Source organism: Polychytrium aggregatum (assembly GCF_025602895.1).
Source record: "Polychytrium aggregatum strain JEL109 chromosome Unknown BJ171scaffold_50, whole genome shotgun sequence".
In the NCBI taxonomy this organism is placed as follows: Eukaryota; Fungi; Chytridiomycota; class Chytridiomycetes; order Polychytriales; genus Polychytrium; species Polychytrium aggregatum.
This window is the reverse complement of record NW_026516252.1, coordinates 195,041-218,864: the sequence shown is the minus strand read 5'-3', so window position 1 is coordinate 218,864 and position 23,824 is coordinate 195,041. Positions and strand designations below refer to the sequence as shown.

General features: G+C 52.5%; 3 protein-coding genes across 3 annotated transcripts; 1 reads left to right on the top strand and 2 right to left on the bottom strand.

Annotated features, from left to right (window-relative positions):
* Positions 1-322: 322 nt before the first annotated feature.
* On the top strand, positions 323-6,867 carry BJ171DRAFT_522834 (armadillo-type protein). The gene is made up of 24 exons (XM_053112514.1): positions 323-439; positions 529-616; positions 689-833; positions 944-1,082; positions 1,174-1,287; positions 1,385-1,526; positions 1,679-1,818; positions 2,016-2,415; positions 2,551-2,871; positions 2,954-3,072; positions 3,193-3,273; positions 3,345-3,448; positions 3,653-3,755; positions 3,837-3,967; positions 4,049-4,142; positions 4,210-4,296; positions 4,426-4,593; positions 4,720-4,807; positions 4,968-5,075; positions 5,282-5,400; positions 5,498-5,628; positions 5,741-5,823; positions 5,947-6,089; positions 6,262-6,867. The coding sequence occupies exons 1-24, from the start codon at positions 386-388 to the stop codon at positions 6,496-6,498; spliced, it is 3,339 nt and encodes a 1,112-aa protein (XP_052962793.1). The 5' UTR covers positions 323-385; the 3' UTR covers positions 6,499-6,867.
* On the bottom strand, positions 6,680-15,716 carry BJ171DRAFT_634486 (uncharacterized protein; the record flags this gene model as incomplete). Its single annotated transcript, XM_053115681.1, has 27 exons — positions 6,680-7,338; positions 7,574-7,732; positions 7,855-7,978; positions 8,056-8,234; positions 8,376-8,541; positions 8,826-8,924; positions 9,019-9,232; positions 9,359-9,414; positions 9,555-9,637; positions 9,706-9,867; positions 10,071-10,286; positions 10,550-10,688; positions 10,758-11,161; positions 11,247-11,372; positions 11,443-11,490; positions 11,870-11,973; positions 12,334-12,385; positions 12,475-12,873; positions 12,988-13,075; positions 13,358-13,426; positions 13,498-13,532; positions 13,663-13,997; positions 14,130-14,408; positions 14,614-14,838; positions 14,963-15,100; positions 15,247-15,351; positions 15,599-15,716. The coding sequence occupies 27 exons, from the start codon at positions 15,714-15,716 to the stop codon at positions 6,913-6,915; spliced, it is 4,548 nt and encodes a 1,515-aa protein (XP_052962792.1). The 3' UTR covers positions 6,680-6,912.
* A 2,220-nt stretch (positions 15,717-17,936) lies between these two features.
* Positions 17,937-22,749, bottom strand: BJ171DRAFT_240723 (uncharacterized protein). Its single transcript, XM_053106632.1, has 4 exons — positions 22,538-22,749; positions 20,155-21,413; positions 19,685-20,092; positions 17,937-19,618 (listed from the first exon to the last, which is right to left on the bottom strand). The coding sequence occupies exons 1-4, from the start codon at positions 22,610-22,612 to the stop codon at positions 18,061-18,063; spliced, it is 3,300 nt and encodes a 1,099-aa protein (XP_052962791.1). The 5' UTR covers positions 22,613-22,749; the 3' UTR covers positions 17,937-18,060.
* Positions 22,750-23,824: the final 1,075 nt, after the last annotated feature.

Below are 23,824 nucleotides of genomic sequence, written 5' to 3'. Positions count from 1 at the left end.
GCTCAATCAGTGGGAAGACATCTTGTCAAGGCGAGTCTTGCCTGATAGCCAAACGATCATGTCATCTCGCTGACACACAGCCACGCTTGACTAGGTTTCCAACCAGAGAGATTCAGATGGTGGCGGTTCTTGTCCGCAATCGGAGTGGAGCTTCCAACAATGATACAATTGGTCATTCCTCCACACCAATCGCCCACCACCACCATCAATCGGCTCAAGACGATACCAAATGCCGTCAACAGACCATGGCCGGATTCCAACTTTTGCTGCGCTACATACAACGTGACTTTCGGGTGACCGAGATGAGCAGCCGCGAGTTGGCCTGTCTCCAATCTTCTTTCTTGCGATCATCCATTGCAGACCGCCACGGACTCAAGCCGCCGCCATGGACGCCGAGCAAACCCGAGTCCACTTCGAGCACATTGTCGCCGAGCTCCAGGTTGGTTCTTGAGACTGCAACCACAGCGTTGTGCTGCATGGCGTTGGGCAGAGCGATCCTTATGTATTCGCCTTCATCCACCTTGACAGAGACCTGCTGCACGACCCGCCGCCGAGAAGGCGCTCGAGGAGTTCAAAAGCATTCCAAACGCCGTATTACATTGCCAATACATCATCGGTACGGTCATATGCATATTTCAACACTCCTCCTCATATCCCGATTGTTGACTTGACTCTCTTCATATACTAGAGAAAACCGAATCCAGTCAGACGCTATTCTTCGCTTCGAGTGCTCTCTCCGAGCTCGCGGCTAAAGAATACAGTATCCGGCCAAAGTCCGAAATTCAGGGTCTTCGAGACTATTTGATCAACCGAGTCTTGCAGGCCCCTGATAGGTATGTCAATCATTCAACGACCAGGCAACCGAGACCCGTGTGTCGATGGGGGGGGGAGCCACGATTCCGCTGCGTCGCTGACTCTGGCCGTCCCGTCCTGATCTTTCAAGCGCACTCGATTACTCTCGCACCAATCTCCTCCGGAGTGCGGCTATAATTGTCAAACGAGGATGGCTCTATGATACACGAGAGGAAAGGCAGTCCCTCCTCCACACCCTATCGTCGATGGTTGCGACCGATGGATATATCGTAAGTTGGGAGGTGGTCCTGACAACGACTCCCCGCTTTTGGAAATAACTCTGTTTGCCCCGGCTTTTAACCTCGGCCTGCATCAACCTAGCGCCTTGTTGGCCTTGCCTTCCTCAAGCTACTTCTGGATGAGTTTCAAAGCAAGCGCATGTCGTCGGTTGGCCTTCCATGGGTGTTTCATGCGAGCTGCCGCGAAGCATTCGAGGTACGGTTGCGCCAGTCATTTACACACCATATCCATCGGTTACCCTCCAACGATGCGACAATCCAATTCCGATCGATCTCATCCTTTCCGATGACAGAGCAACGACCTGCGCTCTGTCTTTGAGCTGGTTCAAAAAATGCTGCGCGTCTCCCTCGCCCAAAAGCCGCAACTGGATAGCAGTGACGTCTTGGCCGCCGTCATTCTGGAAGCGATTTTATCTTGGGATTTCGCTCCCACAAGTAGGTGTTGTTCCCATTGTGCGAGTTCATCGTTGTCAATGTCTCGGGACACATGGGCGAGTCTCTTGTACAGTCAGTATGGACGACTAGGCGACTCGTGATTTCTGATCTTCTGGTGTGTTTGTGGTTACTCTGGGCCGACTGTGAATCAGAAAACGCTGGGCTTTCTGGCGACTTTGAGGAGCATCAGCTCGATGAAGACACGTACGACGCTGAAGTGGCACCCACCCGATTTCCTGAATCATGGAAAACGCAACTGCTCGACTCCGAAGTCCTCTCAACCATCTTACAGGTATCGCTCAACGCCGTGTGTAGAGCGTTGTTGCCAGGAATCTGTCGATCGCAATAAGAATTTCGTCTCGTGTAGACCTTTCTCTCAGTGCCTTATTTTTGATCATTCGAGCTGCATTTGTTGGTGGTGGGGGTGGGTAACTTGATCATCTGGACTAACTCCGACCATGCGCACCTCTTGAATGATGGATTCGCAAGCTTCACACCAGGCTACTCGCTTCCAACCATGCCCATCTTTCTCGGTCGATCTTGATCCGCTATTCTTCGCTGAGCGGGCCTCTTCTTGCAGAAAAGGACACTCGCCTTCGCCACTACGTTTCCCTCTGTGCCGGAGTATTGCAGTTAGTGAAGAATTTCTCCATCATGGATGTTGAAACCGACGAGGCTGGGTCCGAGTTGATCGGCCTCTGTCAGATCGCTCGTCGCATTCTTCTCTACTCCAAGCTGGAAGACATCATCTCGACGGGCGAATCCGAGCAATTTTTCTCTGAACTGGGGCGCATGACTGAAATGTGCCTCAGCAAATTCGACACCCTTGACGACGGAGACCATTGGCTTGCTGCAACGGATGAGCTCCTGGTCATGTGGTCGGCATTTGGTGGGTGACCGTATCCACCAACGAATCGGCTGGTGGGGCTGCACGCCCATATACAGCCATGGATGCATATGGCACCGAATCGGACGTTGTCGAATGAAATCAGCATTCGTGTCTATTTATTGGCGGACTCTTCAGTATTCGATCTAGGCTTCTACGTCGGCTCCAATCCGCCGTCCGGTATCCAGAATCACTCTCGACTCCAAGTCTTTCTCGAGGCACTCGGAGCACGCTGCTTTCAGCTCTATGTGGATCGTCGTCTGACTCTTGCCGCCCGAGTTGATGACGATGACGCCGATGATACCATCGGTATCCGTGATCGCGATCTCTATGGCGACCAGCTTCTCTACATCACCACGCTCGGTCGTGTCAGTGCTATTGGCTCCCTTTCCAAGCTCGCTACGCTTTGGGCCGGTGCGCTTGAGCAATTCAGGAGCAGCACGCTGCTCGGTGGTGCTGGTCAGTATACCGCTTCACAACTATGTCGACCCTGGCCACCACTTGCCCACTCTTTGCTCACTCCTTGATGCGCTTGCTTTAGGCATCTCGACCACGCTTAACGAGCAGCTTTGCTGGCTTATTGTCATCAGTGGACATTTATGCGCTGACTCGGGAATCGGTGAGACACCAGCCGTCCCCCAAGCCTTCGACAAGCAGGAGGTGCGTCGCTGCTTCGGTGTTGCCCCCCCCCCAAGCTGTTGCCACAACTCCTCATTTCTCAAAAGCTTCCCAAATCATATCTTTGGACTAACGATCGAATCTCTGTGCTTGTTTCTCCAGATCTTTGGAATGCTGAGCTCGATTGTTCAGTCGGTGATGCAGCTCTGGGAGCTCGTCAACGTTCAGCCGACCGATCCTTTGGTATGGCGTCCACCAATTCAGATCACTCCGCGACCCACTGATCCTCATCTAACACAGTTCTTTCTGTCAAGGCCTTGTATCTAAGCCCGCTTTTGACTGAAAACATAACATGGTTCGTCGATCGCTGGTCACGGACTTATCTCTGTATGGAGGATATCACAAGCGCATCCAACGGGTATGTGTCGAATGATCCCACTCGATGCCAAGATCACTGGGGGTGACTCAAGCCCAGTCGCTGGTTTCCTTGGGGCGCTCCTTTAGTGCTCCATTTATCCAGCATACAATCACGACTTGATGAGCTGGTCGGGCTGTGGGCCTGTTGGCTTTGACCGACTTCACTCGCCCACTTACGCGCCCCTTTTGACTTGAATATCTCTAGCCCCACCGCGACTACCTTTGGTGTCGAAACACTGAATATCATTCTGAGAAATCTTCATGGCAATTTTCATCTGTGGAACTCTGACGAAGGCGTTCTCCAGATCGTTAGTACCAACTTTGCTCAGCTAGTTGAGAAACATTTGTTTCCGATGAGCTGACTGCTTTCTTGTTCTATGAATCTACAGACAGTCTCGGTTCTGGAAACCTATGCCAACATGAACCGTATCCGGAATGCTCTGTTTGAACAGCAGCCTTTCCTGGAGCTTGTTACCTTCCTCTTCCAAAACCTGGGAAGTTTTCCGTCCTCTATTCACTGGTACGTCGGCTTTCAAACCACGCCATTCTTTATCGTCTCTCGCCAAGCAACCCTAACAGCCCGATCTCCGCATCTCCGTAGCTCCCTCATTCAAGCCATCACAACGATTGCGACACATGTATCATCCGATCACTTCAAAGCACTCTACTTTTCCAATCTTTCGAGTGCTATCGAGGTGAGTTGCTCTATGAGCTGTCGCCCAAGTATCACAGCCGAGGCATTTATTGGTCTCTTGCCACCAGAGCCGTTTGGATCATATCATTCAACAAATCAACTCGACAAATTACGAGAATCCCGAAATCGCATTGGAGCTCATTAATGTCATGGAGGTAGTGTAGGAGCGCATCCGACTGGCACCTAAGCGCCTCCTTTATCCGCTTGATTGTGTGGGGACAAGCCTGATACAGCAAACAAGTCGCTGCTTTGACTCATGAGCTTACTATCAATCCTCATCCTAGATGTACATCGGCGTCCACCTATCTGCGGATGAATACAGCTCCGTCGCTATTTTCGGCATGAGCGCCAAGCAATTCGATACTTGTCTGAAGCTTCTCCACTATTATCGGAACAACCCACAAGTGGAGATCTACTTGCTGCAATTCTTCCAGACACTGGTGTCCCATCTAGTAGGCATTCGATATTCCTCAAAGCCCAATGCACCCGAGGATGCGCCGCCTGTGACTTGAGCAAAGGCTCTACCTGCGTACCCCTCCCCATACGGCAATCCCCATAACATATAATGGCAACCACAGGCTCTTGATATGCTCGCCGTCGACTGTCTCCAGCAACTTTTCAAGGCAACGATTGATCTTATCAGAGTCTATACCGAAAACAACTCAGGTGCTGACTTGACGTTCTGAACCGTGCACATTCGTACGCCTTGTCGTGCCTCTTGCTCAGGCGGCTTGTGGCTCGCGGACGAACCCCCACGCCCACAATAATCAATCGTAGTGAGAATTCTCCATGTACTGAATGATCTTTTCCTCCGTTCCTTCGACAGGGCGAGTCCGACGACAGGATAAAGGAGAAGAAGACGAAATTCTCGATGACATCAAAGCCGTTCTGGTCCTCCTCTCTGAGCTGATAGACTGGGGCAGCGCTCAGGATGGTTGGTAGCGAGTTTATAGCCACGCCTCTCTAAACGCTCGCAATTGCCACCTCGTGACTTTAGAATGAGTGTACTTGGCGTATGTGAACGCGGCACTCGTGGCACGGACTGCTGATGTTTCTTCCGACGAACACCCATATCGAATGATGGATATGCTCTCCTGACACTCCAATGGCATTTGCTGCACGTCGCCCGCGATCCTCTAGTATCATCTCGCTCAGGCACAATCACCACTCCGAGCGACCCAGGCCATTTGGAAGTGCAGGATGTCGTATACTATGGCATCAGCCACGTTATCCCGCTGATCACAGCGGACATGCTCAATGTAGGTTGTCTTGCGCTCCTGCCTCTGTCTCAAGCTCGTCCGTAGATTGATCAGAACGATATCGACTGATCCAACCGTCGCTGACTTCGAACCACAGAATGCCTCGCTTTGCCTCAACCTTGTCAGTACCATTGGTCAGCTTCTCGACACCTACCCCCATCGATTCGATCAGCTGCCTAGCCAGATGATCAGTAATATGATGAAGACATTGGAATTCGGTCTCAACAGATATCCTTTTCCCAATGGACAACTGTCTTGATTCTTGATTCTGGTTTTGTATATTGTGGCAATGAACGAGCCAGATCCGCATTGTCGTGTATTATCTTTGACTCCACAGCACCCATGTTCTAGGCATCGCCCGTGGCTCATTCTCCGCAGTAGCTCGCCTGGCACTCTTCAAGTACTGGGAACAGCACCGTGCCGGTAGGTTCAGTCTCTGCGTTCCGAGCTTTCAACTCGTTTACAACCCCGATCATTCTCTCGAGAATATGTGCGGCATTCTACAGTTGAAGCAAAGATCATTAATCACAGGCACTCTGCACTCAGGTGTGGTTCTTGGCGAGGCTAGTGCTGCTATTCTCGATCAGTTTCTCCTCCAGGTGTTCGACATTCTCTTGTTCAAAAGCTTCAACTATGATTTGATGGAGGCCGCGAGCGAGGCACTTTTTGGCCTCACCCTGGCACGCAAGGTAACGGCAGCGTACATTTCATTACCACCATTCTAGTCATTCGCTGCCGAACATCGTTAATTCCATCACGCGAGCGGTCTTGGACTCGCTTCAGCCGTCCGGTCAAGGCATTTATGGTGTAGTCCATTTGATGGATCAATGGTGCTGATTTCGATGAATTTTGTTTCCATAGGCGGTATATATGCAAGCCGTCCATCGTATCGTTGAACATCAAGAGTCACCTGATATTCGATCTCGGCTGATGAGTGCCTTCCAGCTGCTTACGGCCGCTGCCGAGGAATCTGAGCGTCTGCACCAAAGCCTTGGTCCCACTTCCCGCAATGGAGTCATGAGCCGCGCATTCAAACCGTACAGCGCCGCCCTTGTCTCGTTCCTCATGGAAGTCCGTGGATATTTGCGGCTCAAGTGAATGGGCGAATAGATGATAAGCTCTGACCAGCGCCAGCTGCATGCCGGTGCTGAGCGACTCCCCTCATTCGTTTGTGAATAAGGCGCTCTCAATCAAGCTCCCCCCTCTTCCAATTACTCCCTGAGATTTCTTTCCATCGCTATCACTGTCCGCTCGTCCGGTCCTCGCTCAGCATCTTGGCTCCGACATAGCGTCCGTCTATATCTTGCCTGTTGTACGATCCGCGATATAACGTGCTTCAAATGGATTGTCTTCATTAAACGATCATACAGTTGCACAGCTCAAGTTGTGAATAGCGGCATTGATATCGGATTTTTTTTTTCTTTCTTTATTGTGCGCCGCCACGGCGGCGCACTAGCCATCAGGACCCCGTGGTCCCCGGCATCTCGCTCTTCAATTGATATCGGATGTGTTTTATTGATATCTTGTTTCGGCGCAGCCTTTTGGGTTCATAAACACGCTGTTCAAGTGGCTCTCGTACGTCCACTTGGGGGCCTTGTGTCGTGAAGTGATGATCTTGATGTCACCAAATCGCTGGTTGAACGGGTGCTGGTATACAATGCCACCCTGGGTTGATCCCATAGTCGATCTGTACGCCTGCACCGCTGTCCACCGTGTGAGTGGACCCAGGATTTGCTTGGACACAACCATTTGATCGTGGAGCGGGCCAAACTTTGGAACTTTGGCGTCTCGCTCGATGTTGATGGCAAAGAGTCCGTTCACCAGTGGTCGTATAATGATCTGCGCGTTGCCAAAATCACCCCCGATCGTTCCCTTGCGGTAGTCCCGAAAATGCTCGTTCCAAACAATGTGGACGTGATCGTTTCCGATGTGGCGTTTCTGGATGTTGCATGAAACAGCGGCCATGCGGATGAAATCAATAGAGGTCCCGCGAAGCAGCCAGACACCACGCCAAGGGCCTTATCAACCCATTCCATTTTTCCCACACCCCTTTCTATTACAGCGCAGGAGGAATTGGGCAGATAATGCCTTGTGTTGCAGTCGATCGCTTGGTCGCTGCTTTGTCTCAGCACCCTGCAGCGCCGTTGCATGATTGGGGGATGAGTGGAATCACCTTTTTCAATTGTTTTGGATCATCAGGATCGTTTGGCATCTTGGTGATGTCATGAAAGACCATCTCGAAGGTCGAATCGCAATAATATGTTGCTTCTTTTCCCGTGGTTTGGTTTCGCTCCAACCCCCCCATGTAGCCCGGATGCGAAGAGAGGTTGATCTGATCGATGTTGACGATTAGTTACAGGCTATTGTTATCAATCCAAGCAGCGCGCCATTGCAAGCGCATTGGATCCATCTTCCTGTCCATCGCTTGACGTTGATGATGGGCACTATACTTACTTTCCAGCCAAGACTCGACACAAATTCCTCGTATTCGGTGCTCCCGCGACTGTTTCGGAATATGCTCTGCTCGTCCTCTTGTCCAGGTCCAACGTATATGATGGCAAGCTTGATCGCCTCACGTCTGTATAAATTCAAACGAAGCACTCAGCTACACCAACTCCAGCGGCATCACAACAATCCTCTGGCACCGCAACGCACCCGTATTTCTTGTCTAGGCCCTTGATGTCTCGGTACAAAGGCGGACATTTCGTCAACATATGGAGGAATCCGTCCTTGAGGCCGTCAAAGTTGAGCAGTCCAAGATGCCCCAGCAACAGCCTGGGCTGCTGAAAGCATGTCTCTGGCCCTTTGTGGTCAGGCTTTGGTGGCCGCACCGGCTGCGACAAGCGAGCCATATGCTGAAGCCTCCGTTGCGATCGACGCCGCTCAAGAGGATGATTGTCGTCTCCTGCAGCCTCTCTTGCTTCGGCAAACTGGTCCCTTTGCGGAGAAAAACATGGCAAGTATCTTCCGTTCACAACTTGCTCCCATAGCTGTTGGACGTCCTCTTCTTCCTCGACTTGGGTTTTGACCATCGCCGACGTCTCCGCTATGTCGCCGGACACTGCACTCAGATTGTTCGCCGGAGTATCCAAATCTGATGGCTGCCCTTCGAGGAGACAGTCCGGATGGTTGTTGCCGATGCTGAACGGAAATATAAATATAAATGGAAATGGAAATGGAAATGGAAATTGAAATGGAAATGGAAATGGAAATGGAAATTGAAATGGAAATGGAAATGGAAATGGAAATGGAAATTGAAATGGAAATGGAAATGGAAATGGAAATGGAAATTGAAATGGAAATGGAAATGGAAATGGAAGCCAGTTCCAGGTGAGTGGCGCAGTCGGATTACCACTCTATGTGAGACGGCTGCTCTCGAAACTGCATCTACCACACTCAAGGGTCTTTGAGCCAGCCAGACTTACTATTTTAGCAGTTCAACTAGCATGTCCGCCGACTCAGCTCCTCCATAGGGATGCCATTCAGGCATCGTGTATGTATCTCTTGAATATGTAACGTGGTCTCTATGAAGCGTAACTTTGCCATTAGCAATCGCTTGACGGCTGAATCCACCGTACATTTCATGTGGTCTGAACCACCGCATCGCACTCGTCTTACGGGAGAAATTCGCGCCTGGTTTGCTCTATTTTGATGTCGTGGCCAAGCAGCAGCTCGTTCTTGACGCCGAGAAACTCTGAGCTGCTGACGCTACTACCCTCGGCTGTGCTCTCGTGGTGTTCCACTCGACTGCGTGGCTCTTCCTCATAAAAAAGTTGGCTGTCCCATGTGTATTTGCCGGTGACGTTCCGAAAAATAAGCCTTGTTTTTGGACCTAGGTGGAAAGTATGCAGATTCACCGTCATTGCTAGTGCTCGACAATTTCTCCACAATATGGATCAGAACCATCGCTTGCACATCCGGGAATGACGGTGAGTCAACGAAGAGAAACCGCACATACATGTCGATGGACTGGATCTATAATTGTTGACGGAGACCAAGGTGCTGTCGTCGTGGCTAAAATATAGATACTCATCCCTCTCAGCTTGCTCATCTTCCCCGAAGGCGGGATCTGCTATCAAGCTGAAAACATCATCATGCTTAGCATAGCCGATTGCCCCGTGTATCCGCCAGCCAGTTGCTGTTACTGTCCTTACCTGGATATGATCTCAGGACCATACGGTGGAGAAAAGTGGCCAACATGATGTAGTAGATGCAGGAGAGCATTGCTTCCGATTTCCTTTGGATGTGTCGGTCGTCGGAGGTTAGTTTCAGAGGATGGAGCAACATTAATCACGAAAGACCAACCTTGATCGCCGCAATGGCGTCCGAGTCTTCGTTTTTGCTCGTTGCGGTACTTGGATCGAATTTGTCCGAGACCTGCCCGCTACTTGATCCTCGCAATATGCCTTGGACTGGTGGATTGGCAGGCGCATCGTATCGATCTCTCGATGTCGAACGCTTTTGTTGCTGCACGCGACTGTTTCCATCAATCGCACTTATGCGAGCCGTATTAGTCGGCTAAAGAGAGAATGCAGAGTCCCTCTTCAGCAATCACTCAGATTTATCCGGGCAATGTGCAGAATCCGCAAGCATTTTTGCGTTCTCGTCGGGCCTTAATGTCACCAGACGTTTTGCAATCGACGCTGCGGGCTTTGTTCGTCTTGGCCTACCGAATCTATGTTTAAAGCTGTATCCAGGACTCGAAATATTTGCTGTGCAAGCTGCGGCTTCGAAAAGATCTCCACGGAGTATGCCATAACCCAGTTGATCAAGCACTTGAATAGCCGCGTCAGGTTTTCGATTTTTGTGCTCCTCATTGTTGGTGGCAGATATATATGCTCTGTGATTGCCATAGTCAAGCCATCAACAACGGCTTGTAGCGTGCTCTTCCGTGTTAGTTTGCGCATGCCAAAGGCATATGTAGTCGTTCACAGGGCACGATTCGACATAACAGCCCAGGATCGTTTGTGAGCAACGCCAAGTAAGGTCAGCAGTCCGATTTTGTATTACATTTCAAGAGTACAACACCAAGACCCATGCAGTGCGTGATTGACTCCACATGATATCCGTGAAGAACGCATAATCGGCTTGACAAGGTGTCCTTTAAACCCCAAGCACGCGCCAATACGATCGAACTTTGCTCACTTACCGGATGAATCGATCGTGTCATCTTTTTGTCGGTGAAGAGCAAGAGCCCATCGACAGAAGCATCGACAATCGCGGTGTTGTTTTGCGACAAATGATCAAGTAGTGTTTGTATACATTTTGTTGGAAGAATGGCCTCTGAGCTGTATCAAGCAAGCATCAAGTGTCAGCATCTCAGTAATTGCACAGGTATTGCGACAAGTCGTACGCACCCTCTGTAGCTTTCGCAGTATCCCAAAACGGCGATTGCACTGAGAAGCATCGTGTAGCACTCGGTCGAATGGCTGTTTGAGCCCAATATCGGGTCTGAATAAACCATATCGTTCAGCAAGCAGTACAGGTCGCTGCTGAGGGCATTATATATGGATCTATCATTCAGAGTGCTCGGGTTTCGCTCAAGCCTTGAGAGTAGGTTGCTTGTCCGACGGCTCGCAATTGATGCATCCTCGCTTCTACTCGTTGTTGACGGCGACTTTCCAGTCAGTTCATGTTCGGAAAAGAACGAGCCATAACAAAGCAGAGACGATATTATGGTGATAGCGCTCTGACGGACATTTTCTGGCACGACTCCGTGGTCTCGGAAGACTGGAATGACGCCGATAGAGAGAGGAAGCAGCTGGGATTGAACAGTCAGAGTAAGCGATCGCCCGTCGCAGTTATAGATATCGGTCACTAGCTCTCGGATCTCGCGTCAAACATACCAGGCGGCGGATGCAGCTCAAAAAGTGAGGAATGAGAACATGGCTCCCCGGCAAACAGAGAGTAAACAAATTTGTGCAGTTCGATATAATTGCATAGATGACTTTGGTGTCCGTTCCTGCCAAACCCTGGGCCGTTCATGGAAAGCGATTTGTGAGAATGTGAACAATCACGACCTTGCCTGCATCTGTGACCTACCTTGGTGATCAGATGGTAAAAGTATGAGTAGTACTTTGGGTTGAATGGCTGGTCGTGACATCGACACATGCAGCGGCACATGCATCCGTATGCACTCGATTTACCATCTGACCCCTCGCTAGTAAACATTCGGCAGGAAGAGCATGCCTGGTGAATCAGCATTGCCATATTTAAAGTGTCACTCTGGATTCATTGAACACCAAGCAATGATACCTTGCTGTCTCAGCAGCTTTGAAGATCCAAGGCGCAACCTCGAACAAGGGAGGCATCACCGAGTTCTCATACGGTTGCATGCTGCGTATCTGCAGGAGCCGTCGATTGAGTGTTTTAAGTTGCGGCAATACCGGCTTTTCCAGTACGTAAACTCGCTCCACTGCATTACGCTTTGTGGCCCTCGCGAGTGCATAGCAGTAATGATCCCACACACCTTCAAGAGTGTTTCCCATATAATGACAACCCAATTGACAGCCTCGGAGTGAAACGATGGGTTCTGCTCAAGATATAACACAGTGATTTCAATCATTAGTTCATCTTCAGATGAGCAGAGGATATGAGCTCACCAAGAGAAGCCAATCGTGCAGCCGCAATGATTCTAGATGCCGCAGATCAAACGCAAACCTGTATGCCATTGATATCGCCGATAATGCACAGCATGTTCTTCCAAACCGATAGTGCACCCTCAGAGGTCCACGGGACTTGCCCGAGCTGAGAGAATTGATTCAAAACAGTGCTGTGACTGACCGACAGCGAGCCGCTGTTGCTGATCCACAAAAACGATGAGAATATACGTCAAGCAGAGTGCTGGCACCCTTTAATGTAGCGGCACCAAAAGCGAGCTCAAGCTGTCCACTGACCTGTATCCTTCCAATGAAGTTAGTGCATAATCGTTACTCAGCGACATTATTGAGTGGATGGAGGTTGTCTTGATATCCTTGAAGATGTTCTGCGACGAAGCAACCCAGTTAGCAAGCGATTGGCTGATAAGCGCCGGCGTACTTTGCATGCAGAACAGAGGTATGCTTCGTTACTTACATCTCGAATAAGCCCAACGGAAGAAGATGGCGAATCGTGCCACCCAGCCTTTGCATGAGCGTTTGGAGAGTCTGGAGGAGAGTCCTTCATCCTCAACTCATCTGCGGACATCTCTGGAGTCCTGAGTGTCGTGATTTGGACCCCATACTTTGCCTTGATATCCTCAACAGGGATATTGACCAAATCGGCGGCACCTCCTCCGCCTCCGGCTCCAGGTACAGGCCCATCGATCATAATGGCGCTCGATGGGCTTCCAGAGTTGATCGTGCGGGCTCGGCCCTTACCGAGGTGAGATCGGTGCTTGAGGCGACCTCCCTCGCTGTCCTCCTTCGTGGACCCATCCAAGTTTACATTGTACGTCATGTGTGATACGATCTTGGTCAGCTTTGACATGATTTTCTGGGCAAAGTCAAGAATAAGGTGGTGTTACGTCCAGTGCCGCGTTATTCGGTCGAGATGCGATTGAACACTTGACTTCAATCCTCAAGCGTGCAATATGCCGCTCGCACATACCCCCCATTGGTTAATAGTCTGTATCCATCGAGTACTCCTTTCGAGTTGATTCTTTAGAGAGCTCCAGAAGCCAATTGGTGTATCGACTCTGCGGGCCCACAGGCATAGCAGCGTTTCAATCAGATTATCGGCAACTTCGTCGGCCAGACTTGATGCTTTGAACAGATCATATTTGTCCGCACAACACATAACTTGCTCTTGGACATGGAGTAGCGTTGACATGAGCACATCCCAGGTCCCAGGTGACATCGGGATAGGGACGCTCATTGCAAGCACTTGAAAAAAAAACAGCACTTCCAGAGACACTGAGAATTGGGCGTCAGAAAATTCGATTGAATCGCCCCTTTCGAGGAAGACTGCTCCCAGATACTTGATATATCTTTGGATGTACACCTGCGCCGATGCAGGTGGTCTCAATCCCGAATCTTCGATTGGGTTGCTAGGGCAGACGAGACCGTTGGTGTGAGCCACGATTACTCACGCTCTGCGAACACTGCGGCAAGTACCTACACGATATGTTGGAGAAACTGAGGACGCTCATCACTCTATACAACCAGTGCCGGCAGTGTTAGATCGCTAAAGTCTCTGCAATATCCTGTTGGTTCGTTTGCTCGTTACTTGTCACGGCTTTGTCTTCAAGCCCGAAGCAACAAAGCTCTGCGCACTTTGCCATACCGGACAAAAGAGTAGGGACTTGAGGACAAACATTCCGCCACGGATAATGTCGGACCAGAAAAACGGAACCAAGAAGCATTGGCGAATCCATTCGTGGATCATCTCGCGATTTTCTTCACAGCCGAACAACAGGTGATGCAGAAGATTGCCGTTCGTGAGCTTGCTGGTGGCGCTGCCTCCAATGACCGCCATATTGGTAGCTTGCTGCGGCGTTGGCTGTCCGCCCAACGCGTCGCCCGATATCTTGGCGGTGGTTTGGAGCGAGTCAAGTCCGTACTTGATCAAAAAGTTGATCAACGCCAACAGGATCTGAGGCGGGCATGTGATGAAGGCTACTACGATTTTACATAGAATTTGGGGTCGCGGACGGCACAGTTTCAGTTCCGGCACTGATAAACAAAGGTCGCTCTAACCTCCTCGTGATCGACCAGCAGTTAACGACCAATAATAGCGCGCCACAAGCTCACCTCCGGACTGTGCCTCAGCGGTCCCACTTTGTCTTTCCTTGTCTACTGCCTCCAATGGAAACAGCACCGAGAGATAGTATCTTGAAAATATCTTCCACATGAAGCGAAGAGTTCCGAGTCCCTGGCCATCGTCATCCTGTCCATCACCGTCCGGACTCGCCAGAACGGACAGACCAACCATGTTGCTGAATATTTCCTCAAGCAGGTCCAACGAGTCTCTTGCATTCATAGGTGCAGAGTTTTGAACGATCGGCGGCGGAGTCGCCCCTGAGACTGAATCTACATCGAGCAGCATCATTAGAATTCGTGTAGAGTATATGTCAGCGCGGCAGCGTGTCCGTGCTTGGCTCACAAGCATCCGATTGTCTGTCACTGGTGAATAAATAGAGAATTGATAACTACAGCACTCACTCGCTCTCGCCTCGTCTTTCTTTGTTGATGGTCCGTCGTAGCTTGCCGATCTCGAGGCACGGCGCGAGGGAACAGTGCTGGCCCGACCCAAGCTGTCGTGACGGCTGGTCGGCAACTTCCCCGAAGACGACGGCAGGGGGAACGACGAAAACATGGAAAGTGATATATCTTCGATAGAGAGAGATGGGCCGCTCCGCTTCTATCTGAAGCGCATTCAAATATAGCAGCAGAAGCTTGAAGCCCTCGATTCTGAGACGGCAATGGTTGTCGCTGACGGCAAGAGCCTCGAGAACGGCCACTATTTGAGAAGACATTGGAAAATGGTATGATTATCAGCCCCAGTATCGAATTCCGCTCTGAATGGGTCCCTGTTCGCTGTAGTAGACCAAATTGGCCGCATCTGTTGCTCCTGATTCACTTACTGATTTGATCACCCTGCCACCCAGACGCAAAGGTACTTGGCGAGAAGAAAAAGAGCTTGCTTGCAACCGTAATGGGCTTTAGAAGCTCGCCCAGGTCCTTGAGAAGCGTCTTGGACTGCTTATCCGGCTTCTCTTTGTCTATGATTCAACCGTAGAATGCGATGCAACCAGATCAATGCCGACATCGTGCTCTACCTATTCTCAGATTCGTTCAAGCCGCCACGGATCTCAGGTGTCGGATTTGCTCACGCCGTCGCGCAGATTGGCATTGACGCCGTGCTTACTTTTGATTTTTTCGGCATGATACCAAAAAGTTTCCCGCGAAACTTCCCAGATCTTCTGGCCATGCTCCTGGAAATATTTTGTTTGGTCGGTGTCGTCCGTGGCGTCTATCGGATCGATGAAGAGCCCGTCGTTTCAATGCGAGATTCTGTCCGCGTCTTTCGCCACAAACCCTTCCCCGAGTCCGCTTCTCGTCGTCACCAATGTCATAAAATCGATTTTGCCTGTTCCTTTTCACGTTCGCACGGGCTTCAAGTCAGGGAGCAATGTGCTGGCGCAAGACTATCCCCTCTGCGCCAACACTGCAGCGCGACCAGTCCCGCGTGTCCGAGCCGGCATTCTCCCGCAGCTCACCCAAAAACGTCAAGAAATTGGCGAGTCTCTGCTTGTGCTTGAGCTTCTCGTCAAAGAAAGGCTTGAGCTTTTTGTTCAGCCGCTCGATGCGCTTGTCTTCGTTAGTGCGGTGGTCCATTGCACCTGATTTTTCGCGGCAAACTGCTCCCGGTTGCTGATGGTTGCTGAAGAAAGACCAACCAAGAAGGCTGGCAGGCAAAGGAGAACACTTTCAGCCGCCTCAGCCGCTCTAAAGGATTGTCTGCGTAGTGTGACGTAACTGTGATCGGCGGCAATGAGCGCTGCGCTGCCAAAAAATGGCGGCTCCCAACGAGATTTTGAAAGTGTCGGCGGAGCTCTTGGAAGTAGTTGCAGCTGGAACCGGGGCCGATGTTGCAATTGGGCGGGTGCTGATTTAGCAGGAGGAGCAGATGCTGCGGCCTGGGTAACATTGGAAGCAGAAGGGATGAAATTGGCTCCACAAACCAGGGAGATGAGGTATCAATCGACGAACAATAGTTCGCCCAATTTGGATCAATATTGGGATTGGCTACCAGCCATATGATCGAGCTCTGTACGCATTCCGTGCACAAGATTGGTTGTATAGCAGACAAATCGTTACTGTTTGTAACAGGAGGCAGTTGGCTCGGGGTATCAAGGCTATATGTTCCGTCCGGGTTTGTGAAGCAGCCATTGTACTGGGCACAAAGTCCAGCTCCGGTGATATTCCATTCTGGCCGCTCGTGAGATCAATTGTGGTTTGTGCCTGAGTGAGAGAGATAGAGGAATAGCGATGGTACCACTGATCTTGAACTGCATCTCGGGTGTGGTAGGGATTTGGGTGTCGTGGTGAGAACCACCCTCGAGCAAAGTGTACCTTGGTCCCGCTCTGCGATGCCCGAGCCAATTATGTCAAGCTCGACACCACAGCATTGTGGGAGATCCTTGGATACCAGACTGGCACTGGTCTCAAGTGGGACGACCTGAAGACCAAGGTCAATGGCACCACAAAGCAAGAGACCTTCTGGCAGACCAACTTCAAGCTGGATCCGAGACTCTTTGGTGCCAGGGAGAAGGGAAAGCAGCTCTTTGGTTGCAAGATCACCACCGATGGGGTCGGGTGCTCAATCACCACACTCAGGTACAAGATCCTGATGAAGGATCCTGATGCCAAGCCAGAATCCACAGACAAGGACGACAAGACACCCAAGCTCACTCCCGAGAAGAAGATCCAGACCAGGGTCGGTCCCATTGACGACTCTCGGACCACATGGATCGGGATCGACCCTGGTGTGGGATCGATCTTCACCGCTGTCATTCGGGCACCCGGTCAACCATCCATCCAGGAGCAAGATGGTGTCAAGGTGACCAAGGCGCAACGTGCCAATGAGAAGATCGTGTCGTTCTCCAACAAGGAGTACCAGCATCGAACTGGCACCACCCAGGCGACCAAGTGGATCCAGAGCACCCACAAGATCCTTGGTCTGCAGGAATGGATGAGCACCACACCAAGTCCCAAGATCCCTGGGTTGGATTCCATTCCTGCAATACATTCGCCATGTGTTCGATGGAGACATGCTGGACAAACAGCTGTACTTCAGCCTGACCCGGCGACGGCGATTCAAGCGACCCGATCTCTACGGCAAGCGACAGCGCACCGTCCACGAGATGTGCAAGCAAGTCATCGACCAGGCACCAAAGGAGACCGAAGTGGTGATTGCCTTTGGGAATGCATCCTGGAAACAGGGGAAGGGATACGCATCCAGCCCACGGAGACTCAGGTTTGCCAAGTATTTCGAGCAGTTCCACCACCACCAGAGACGCCCACCAGACCGATCCGTCTCCAAGATCCATGTGTGCTCGGTGAACGAGTTCAACACATCGCAGGTGTGCTCACATTGTCGGGAAGCCAAGCGACTCGAGTCACCCGAGCATCTTGATATCGAGAAACCACACTTTGTCCGGAGCTGTGCAAGCTGCCATACGCTGTGGGATCGAGACATCAATGCAGCCAGGAGCATGATCTCGGTATGCCAGTCGATCATCGCCACAGGAGATCGACCGGGTGTATTCAAGACTGTACTCCCGAAACCAACCAAATCAAAACGATTGCCAACCAGGACGGGAACAATCGCATGGCTTGCTCGCTTGAGCCAATGGATCACCAGACTTGTCTCGTTGATGCCAGAAAGTGACCGTCCCGTTCCTCTCTGGATATACTGTAACACATTCTGAAACAAGCGGGAAGGTCCCGTCATTTTATTGGAAAAGCTGCACTGAAAAACGACACACGAGAGGCGGGGGGGGGGCGGTTTATGAGGAACGGGTGGGGGTTTGTTGGTGGTGCCCTATGGAGGTCCAGAAACGAATCGGGGTGGAAAGAGGGAAGCGGGAAACGGCATGGAAGGAAATTGACTCGATTTGAAAGGAAGCATAGGAGAAGAAAAGAACGAGTGCGCGGAAGGGATCAATCGGATGGTCGATTAAAGCTCCTTGGGAACGGGCAGGCCCTGCTGGACCTGGGTATCGACCTTCTCGCTGACAATCTCCTCAGTGCCATCGGGGAACTTGTTGATGACACGGGTGATGGTCTTGATGGTCGAGTTCATAGTGCCGTCTCCGAGGATCTCGTTCTCGGTTTCGGTGGTGACGGTGGTGATTTCTTCGACATCATAGCCCTCCTCCTTGGTTTCGACGACGACGAGGGTTCCATCTTCCTGGACGGTGAACTCGCCCTGAAGGACTTGGGTGTCGACCTTTTCCTCAATCACCTCTTCGCGGCCATCGGAGAAGATGTGCAGGAGGCGCGTAATGGTCTTGACCGTGGTCCACACAGAGCCATCGGTGCGACGTTCGACCTGGGACTCGGTGGTCACATCCTCAACCTCCTCATACTCGGGAACAGTGGTGGTGGCGGTGGAAATCGACTTGGTCACAACATCGGTTTCGGTGGTGAAAACACCGTCTTCGGACACGGTCACACGACCGGGGAGGGTCTGGGTCTCGACCTTTTCAGAAATGGTTTCCTCGTGGCCATCGGGGAAAGCGCGGACGGTAGTAGTGGTGGTCTTGATGGTGGTGGAAGTCGAGCCATCAGCAGCGGTCACGATGGTGGTCTCGTAGGAGACGTACTCGATGATGTCTTCAAACTCGACAGTTTGCACAGAGGCGCGCGCAGCGGCAAACTCATCGGCCGAGATGCGAATATCAGAGTCAATAGGGCCGTAGATTTCAAGAGTTTCGGCATCCGTCGCGGTGTAGGTAGCGCTGACCTCATCATGTCCGTCGGCAAAGATACGACGGACCTGGACAGTGAATTCGTTGATCTGATGAACAGTTCCGTCAGCACGACGAACATAGAAGGTGTTCGAGATGTTTTCGGTTTCTTCGGTGAACTCGGCAGAGGGGATTACTTCGACAGAGCCAACAGATGACTCGACAGCCTCAAGATCGCCATCTTGAAGGACAAACTCTTCTCCGGTAGCAGCGTCTTTGGTAACGGTTTCTTCAGAAAGAACTTCGCGTTGTCCGTCAGGATGGACCCGAATGATGCGAGTGATAGTCTTAATGATACGATGAATGGTTCCATCAGCCCGGGTGATGGTCACAGTGACGGTGGTGATTTCCTCTTCTTCTTCAACCTCAACAATTTCCTCGGCAGAGGTATTGGTGCTGGGGGCCTGGGCAGACTCGACAGTAACAAGATCACCCTCTTGAGAGACGTAAACTTCACCAGTGGCGGCATCCTTGGAGATGGACTCCTCAGAGACGATTTCTTGACGACCATCACGGAAAACACGAATGATGCGGGTGATGGTTTTGATGATTTTCTGAATGGAACCATCTGAGTGGGTAACAGTGGTGGTCACCGTGGTGATTTCCTCTTCCTCTTCGAAATCGTCATATTGTTCAGAAGTAACATTGATATCGCGGGTCGAAGACTCAAGTTGGGTGGTCAGCTCTTCCGCTTCGGCCGCGGCAATGTGCTCCTCAGTGACAACCTCGTTGCCAGACTTGAAGAGCTTTGAGAAGAATCCAAATCTGATAGAGGAGTAGAAGAAACGATGAGAAGAGGAAGTGGAAGAGACGGGGAAAAATTCAACTTACCGTTTCTTGGTTTCACGAGAGGCGACTTCTTCAACGTATTCCTCCTGAGTGAGCTCAAAAACGGACTCCTCAGTGTCGCCATCGGCGAAGGTGTAGAGACCACCAGTGATGGCATCCTTGAATTCGACACACTCAGAGACGAGTAGTTCAGTTCCATTGGAGAAGTATCGGACAACACGGCGGGTAGTCTTGATAACACGAACGATGATACCAGATGAATTTCGAATGTTGACCGAAACGACAACGGTCTCCTCTTCGTCTTCAAAGTCATCATCATCGGCTTGAGCCGGGAGTTCAACTTCACGGGTTTCAAGCGACAGGATGGAGGACGAATCAGCATCATCTTCAACCTGAGCTTCCTCAGAGGGTTGGTTGCCAGAGCGGAAAAGCTTGGAGAAGAAACCAGACCTAAAAACGAGACAGTATGAGAGAAATGCATATGACGAACATGACGGGCAACTTGAACTTACTTTCTGTTAGATTCTTCGGCTGACACTCCAGTTGTTTCGAGAGTGGTGGAGGTTTCGGTGATGACATGCTCGACATCGCCTTCTTGAGGAACGTAGGCCTCGCCAGTGACCGAATCCTTGGACTCGGTGGCCTCAGAGACAAGCTCCTCACGGCCGTCGGGGTAGTAGCGGACAATGCGAGTGATGGTCTTGACAATGACTTGGACAGAGCCATCGACGTGAGTAATGGTGGTGGTGATGGTGGTCACTTCCTCCTCTTCTTCGTACTCATAGACCTCGGTAGTCTCGGTCACCTCAACAGTCTCGGTGGTGGTGGTGGTGGTGGTCTCGGTGACGGGGGCAGCGACCTCGACAACTTCGGTGGTAGTGGTGGTGGTGGTGGTAGTGGTGGCCTCGGTAGTCTCGGTGGTGGGGACAACGGTCTCCTCGACGACTTCGGTAACCTCGACAGAGGCGGTCACGTCTTCAACGACCTCGCGTTGCTCGGGAACGTCAACGGCCTCCTCGACAACCTCAACGGTCTCGGTGGTCTCGACAACGACAGTCTCCTCCGAGACAGGGGCGGGGGCGGGAGTCTCCTCGACAACCTCGACAGTCTCGGTGACCTCGGTGACGGTGACGGTCTCGACGGTCTCGACGGGAGCGGGGACTTCCTCGACAACCTCGACAGTCTCGACCGTCTCAACGGTCTCAACAGTCTCGGTGACGGTGACGGGAGCGGGGACCTCCTCGACAACCTCGACAGTCTCGGTGACTTCGGTGACTTCGGTGACTTCGGTGACCTCGGTGACGGTCTCGACGGGGGCGGGGGCAGGAGTCTCCTCAATGACCTCGACAGTCTCGACAGTTTCAACAGTTTCGACAGTCTCGACAGTCTCGACAGTCTCGGTGGGAACGGCGTCGGTACCTTCGACAACGGTGGTAGTGACGGTCTCGACAGTCTCGTCATCGGCAGCGCCGGCGGGAACCTCCTCCCAGACCTCCTCACCAGTAGCCAGGACAACCTTTCTGCGGCGGAAGAGACCCTTGACGGTTTCGACAACGTCCTTGCCTTCTTCGACAACAGCACCGCCGGCCTTGGCGGCGCCACCAGCAACAGCGGCAGCTCCAGCGGCGACAGCGCCTCCGACAACGGCGGCACCAGCAGCGATGGTCTCGAACAGACCGAATCTCTTGCGAGTGGTCTTCTTGCTCTCGGCAGCCGAGGTGGTGGCAGTGGCCTCCTCAGTGGTCTCGGTGACGGTGGTGGTGGTGGTTTGCTCGACATCGCCTTCTTGAGGAACGTAGGCCTCGCCAGTGACCGAATCCTTGGACTCGGTGGCCTCAGAGACAAGCTCCTCACGGCCGTCGGGGTAGTAGCGGACAATGCGAGTGATGGTCTTGACAATGACTTGGACAGAGCCATCGACGTGAGTAATGGTGGTGGTGATGGTGGTCACTTCCTCCTCTTCTTCGTACTCATAGACCTCGGTAGTCTCGGTCACCTCAACAGTCTCGGTGGTGGTGGTGGTGGTGGTCTCGGTGACGGGGGCAGCGACCTCGACAACTTCGGTGGTAGTGGTGGTGGTGGTGGTAGTGGTGGCCTCGGTAGTCTCGGTGGTGGGGACAACGGTCTCCTCGACGACTTCGGTAACCTCGACAGAGGCGGTCACGTCTTCAACGACCTCGCGTTGCTCGGGAACGTCAACGGCCTCCTCGACAACCTCAACGGTCTCGGTGGTCTCGACAACGACAGTCTCCTCCGAGACAGGGGCGGGGGCGGGAGTCTCCTCGACAACCTCGACAGTCTCGGTGACCTCGGTGACGGTGACGGTCTCGACGGTCTCGACGGGAGCGGGGACTTCCTCGACAACCTCGACAGTCTCGACCGTCTCAACGGTCTCAACAGTCTCGGTGACGGTGACGGGAGCGGGGACCTCCTCGACAACCTCGACAGTCTCGGTGACTTCGGTGACTTCGGTGACTTCGGTGACCTCGGTGACGGTCTCGACGGGGGCGGGGGCAGGAGTCTCCTCAATGACCTCGACAGTCTCGACAGTTTCAACAGTTTCGACAGTCTCGACAGTCTCGACAGTCTCGGTGGGAACGGCGTCGGTACCTTCGACAACGGTGGTAGTGACGGTCTCGACAGTCTCGTCATCGGCAGCGCCGGCGGGAACCTCCTCCCAGACCTCCTCACCAGTAGCCAGGACAACCTTTCTGCGGCGGAAGAGACCCTTGACGGTTTCGACAACGTCCTTGCCTTCTTCGACAACAGCACCGCCGGCCTTGGCGGCGCCACCAGCAACAGCGGCAGCTCCAGCGGCGACAGCGCCTCCGACAACGGCGGCACCAGCAGCGATGGTCTCGAACAGACCGAATCTCTTGCGAGTGGTCTTCTTGCTCTCGGCAGCCGAGGTGGTGGCAGTGGCCTCCTCAGTGGTCTCGGTGACGGTGGTGGTGGTGGTTTGCTCGACATCGCCTTCTTGAGGAACGTAGGCCTCGCCAGTGACCGAATCCTTGGACTCGGTGGCCTCAGAGACAAGCTCCTCACGGCCGTCGGGGTAGTAGCGGACAATGCGAGTGATGGTCTTGACAATGACTTGGACAGAGCCATCGACGTGAGTAATGGTGGTGGTGATGGTGGTCACTTCCTCCTCTTCTTCGTACTCATAGACCTCGGTAGTCTCGGTCACCTCAACAGTCTCGGTGGTGGTGGTGGTGGTGGTCTCGGTGACGGGGGCAGCGACCTCGACAACTTCGGTGGTAGTGGTGGTGGTGGTGGTAGTGGTGGCCTCGGTAGTCTCGGTGGTGGGGACAACGGTCTCCTCGACGACTTCGGTAACCTCGACAGAGGCGGTCACGTCTTCAACGACCTCGCGTTGCTCGGGAACGTCAACGGCCTCCTCGACAACCTCAACGGTCTCGGTGGTCTCGACAACGACAGTCTCCTCCGAGACAGGGGCGGGGGCGGGAGTCTCCTCGTGTGAGGACCACGACAAGCAACGACACTGGACGACCAGGTGCTTGGCGAACAACGATAAGCTATATTACGACTTATCAGATAACAACAAGTGTTGTTCGAACTGCAGATACAAAATGGGTGCAAGAAAGGAGGGGCTTTATAGCCAAGAGGGAAACCGAAGGGCGAAAGTGGGCGAGAGGGGTGGAGCGACAAACGAGGGACGAGATGGGGGTGCGAGGGAGGCGGAGCTGCTAGAGAGAGGGGCGAAGCACAGCGCAGTCGGAGGCGAAGTAAGAGTCATCGGCGCCAGCCAATCAGGGAATACACGCCAAGACAAACAAACATGACTCACGGTGCATCACGCGCAGCAGTCCACACGTGTTCCCAACGTGCATGATCATCACATCATCCCCTCCCCAAACTACGGCCACTCCTGCGAACAATAAGTCCAGGCTTGTCGGGGTACCGGCGGTGGAAGTCGGCTATCTTGTCGGGAGCGTTAACGTAGTTGGCGGGCTCCCAGCTGCGATGATCAGTCGAGTAGCCCTTCCAATCAACGAAATAGCTCAACTTACCGCGGACCAGCTTGGAGTCGAGGATCTCCTGGACTTCATACTCCAAGTGGTCGTCGACGCGGACTGGCGGAGGAGGGTCTTGGATGCGGCCGGGGAGGGTGTTCGACTTGTGGGGCTCAAGGAGGGAGACATGGAACACCGGATGGATCTT

Bases quoted from the DNA above. Each gene is read 5' to 3' on its own strand.
- BJ171DRAFT_522834 (XM_053112514.1), top strand. From the start codon at position 386: ATGGACGCCGAGCAAACCCGAGTCCACTTCGAGCACATTGTCGCCGAG. The intron at 1,819-2,015 runs GTATCGCTCAAC...TGGATTCGCAAG, and splicing joins TCCTCTCAACCATCTTACAG to CTTCACACCAGGCTACTCGC. The intron at 4,297-4,425 runs GTAGTGTAGGAG...TCCTCATCCTAG, and splicing joins AGCTCATTAATGTCATGGAG to ATGTACATCGGCGTCCACCT.
- BJ171DRAFT_240723 (XM_053106632.1), bottom strand. From the start codon at position 22,612: ATGTCGAGCAAACCACCACCACCACCGTCACCGAGACCACTGAGGAGG. The intron at 21,414-22,537 runs GCAAGAAGACCA...GGCGATGTCGAG, and splicing joins CACCACCTCGGCTGCCGAGA to CAAACCACCACCACCACCGT. The intron at 20,093-20,154 runs GTAAGTTCAAGT...TCTCGTTTTTAG, and splicing joins GCCGAAGAATCTAACAGAAA to GTCTGGTTTCTTCTCCAAGC.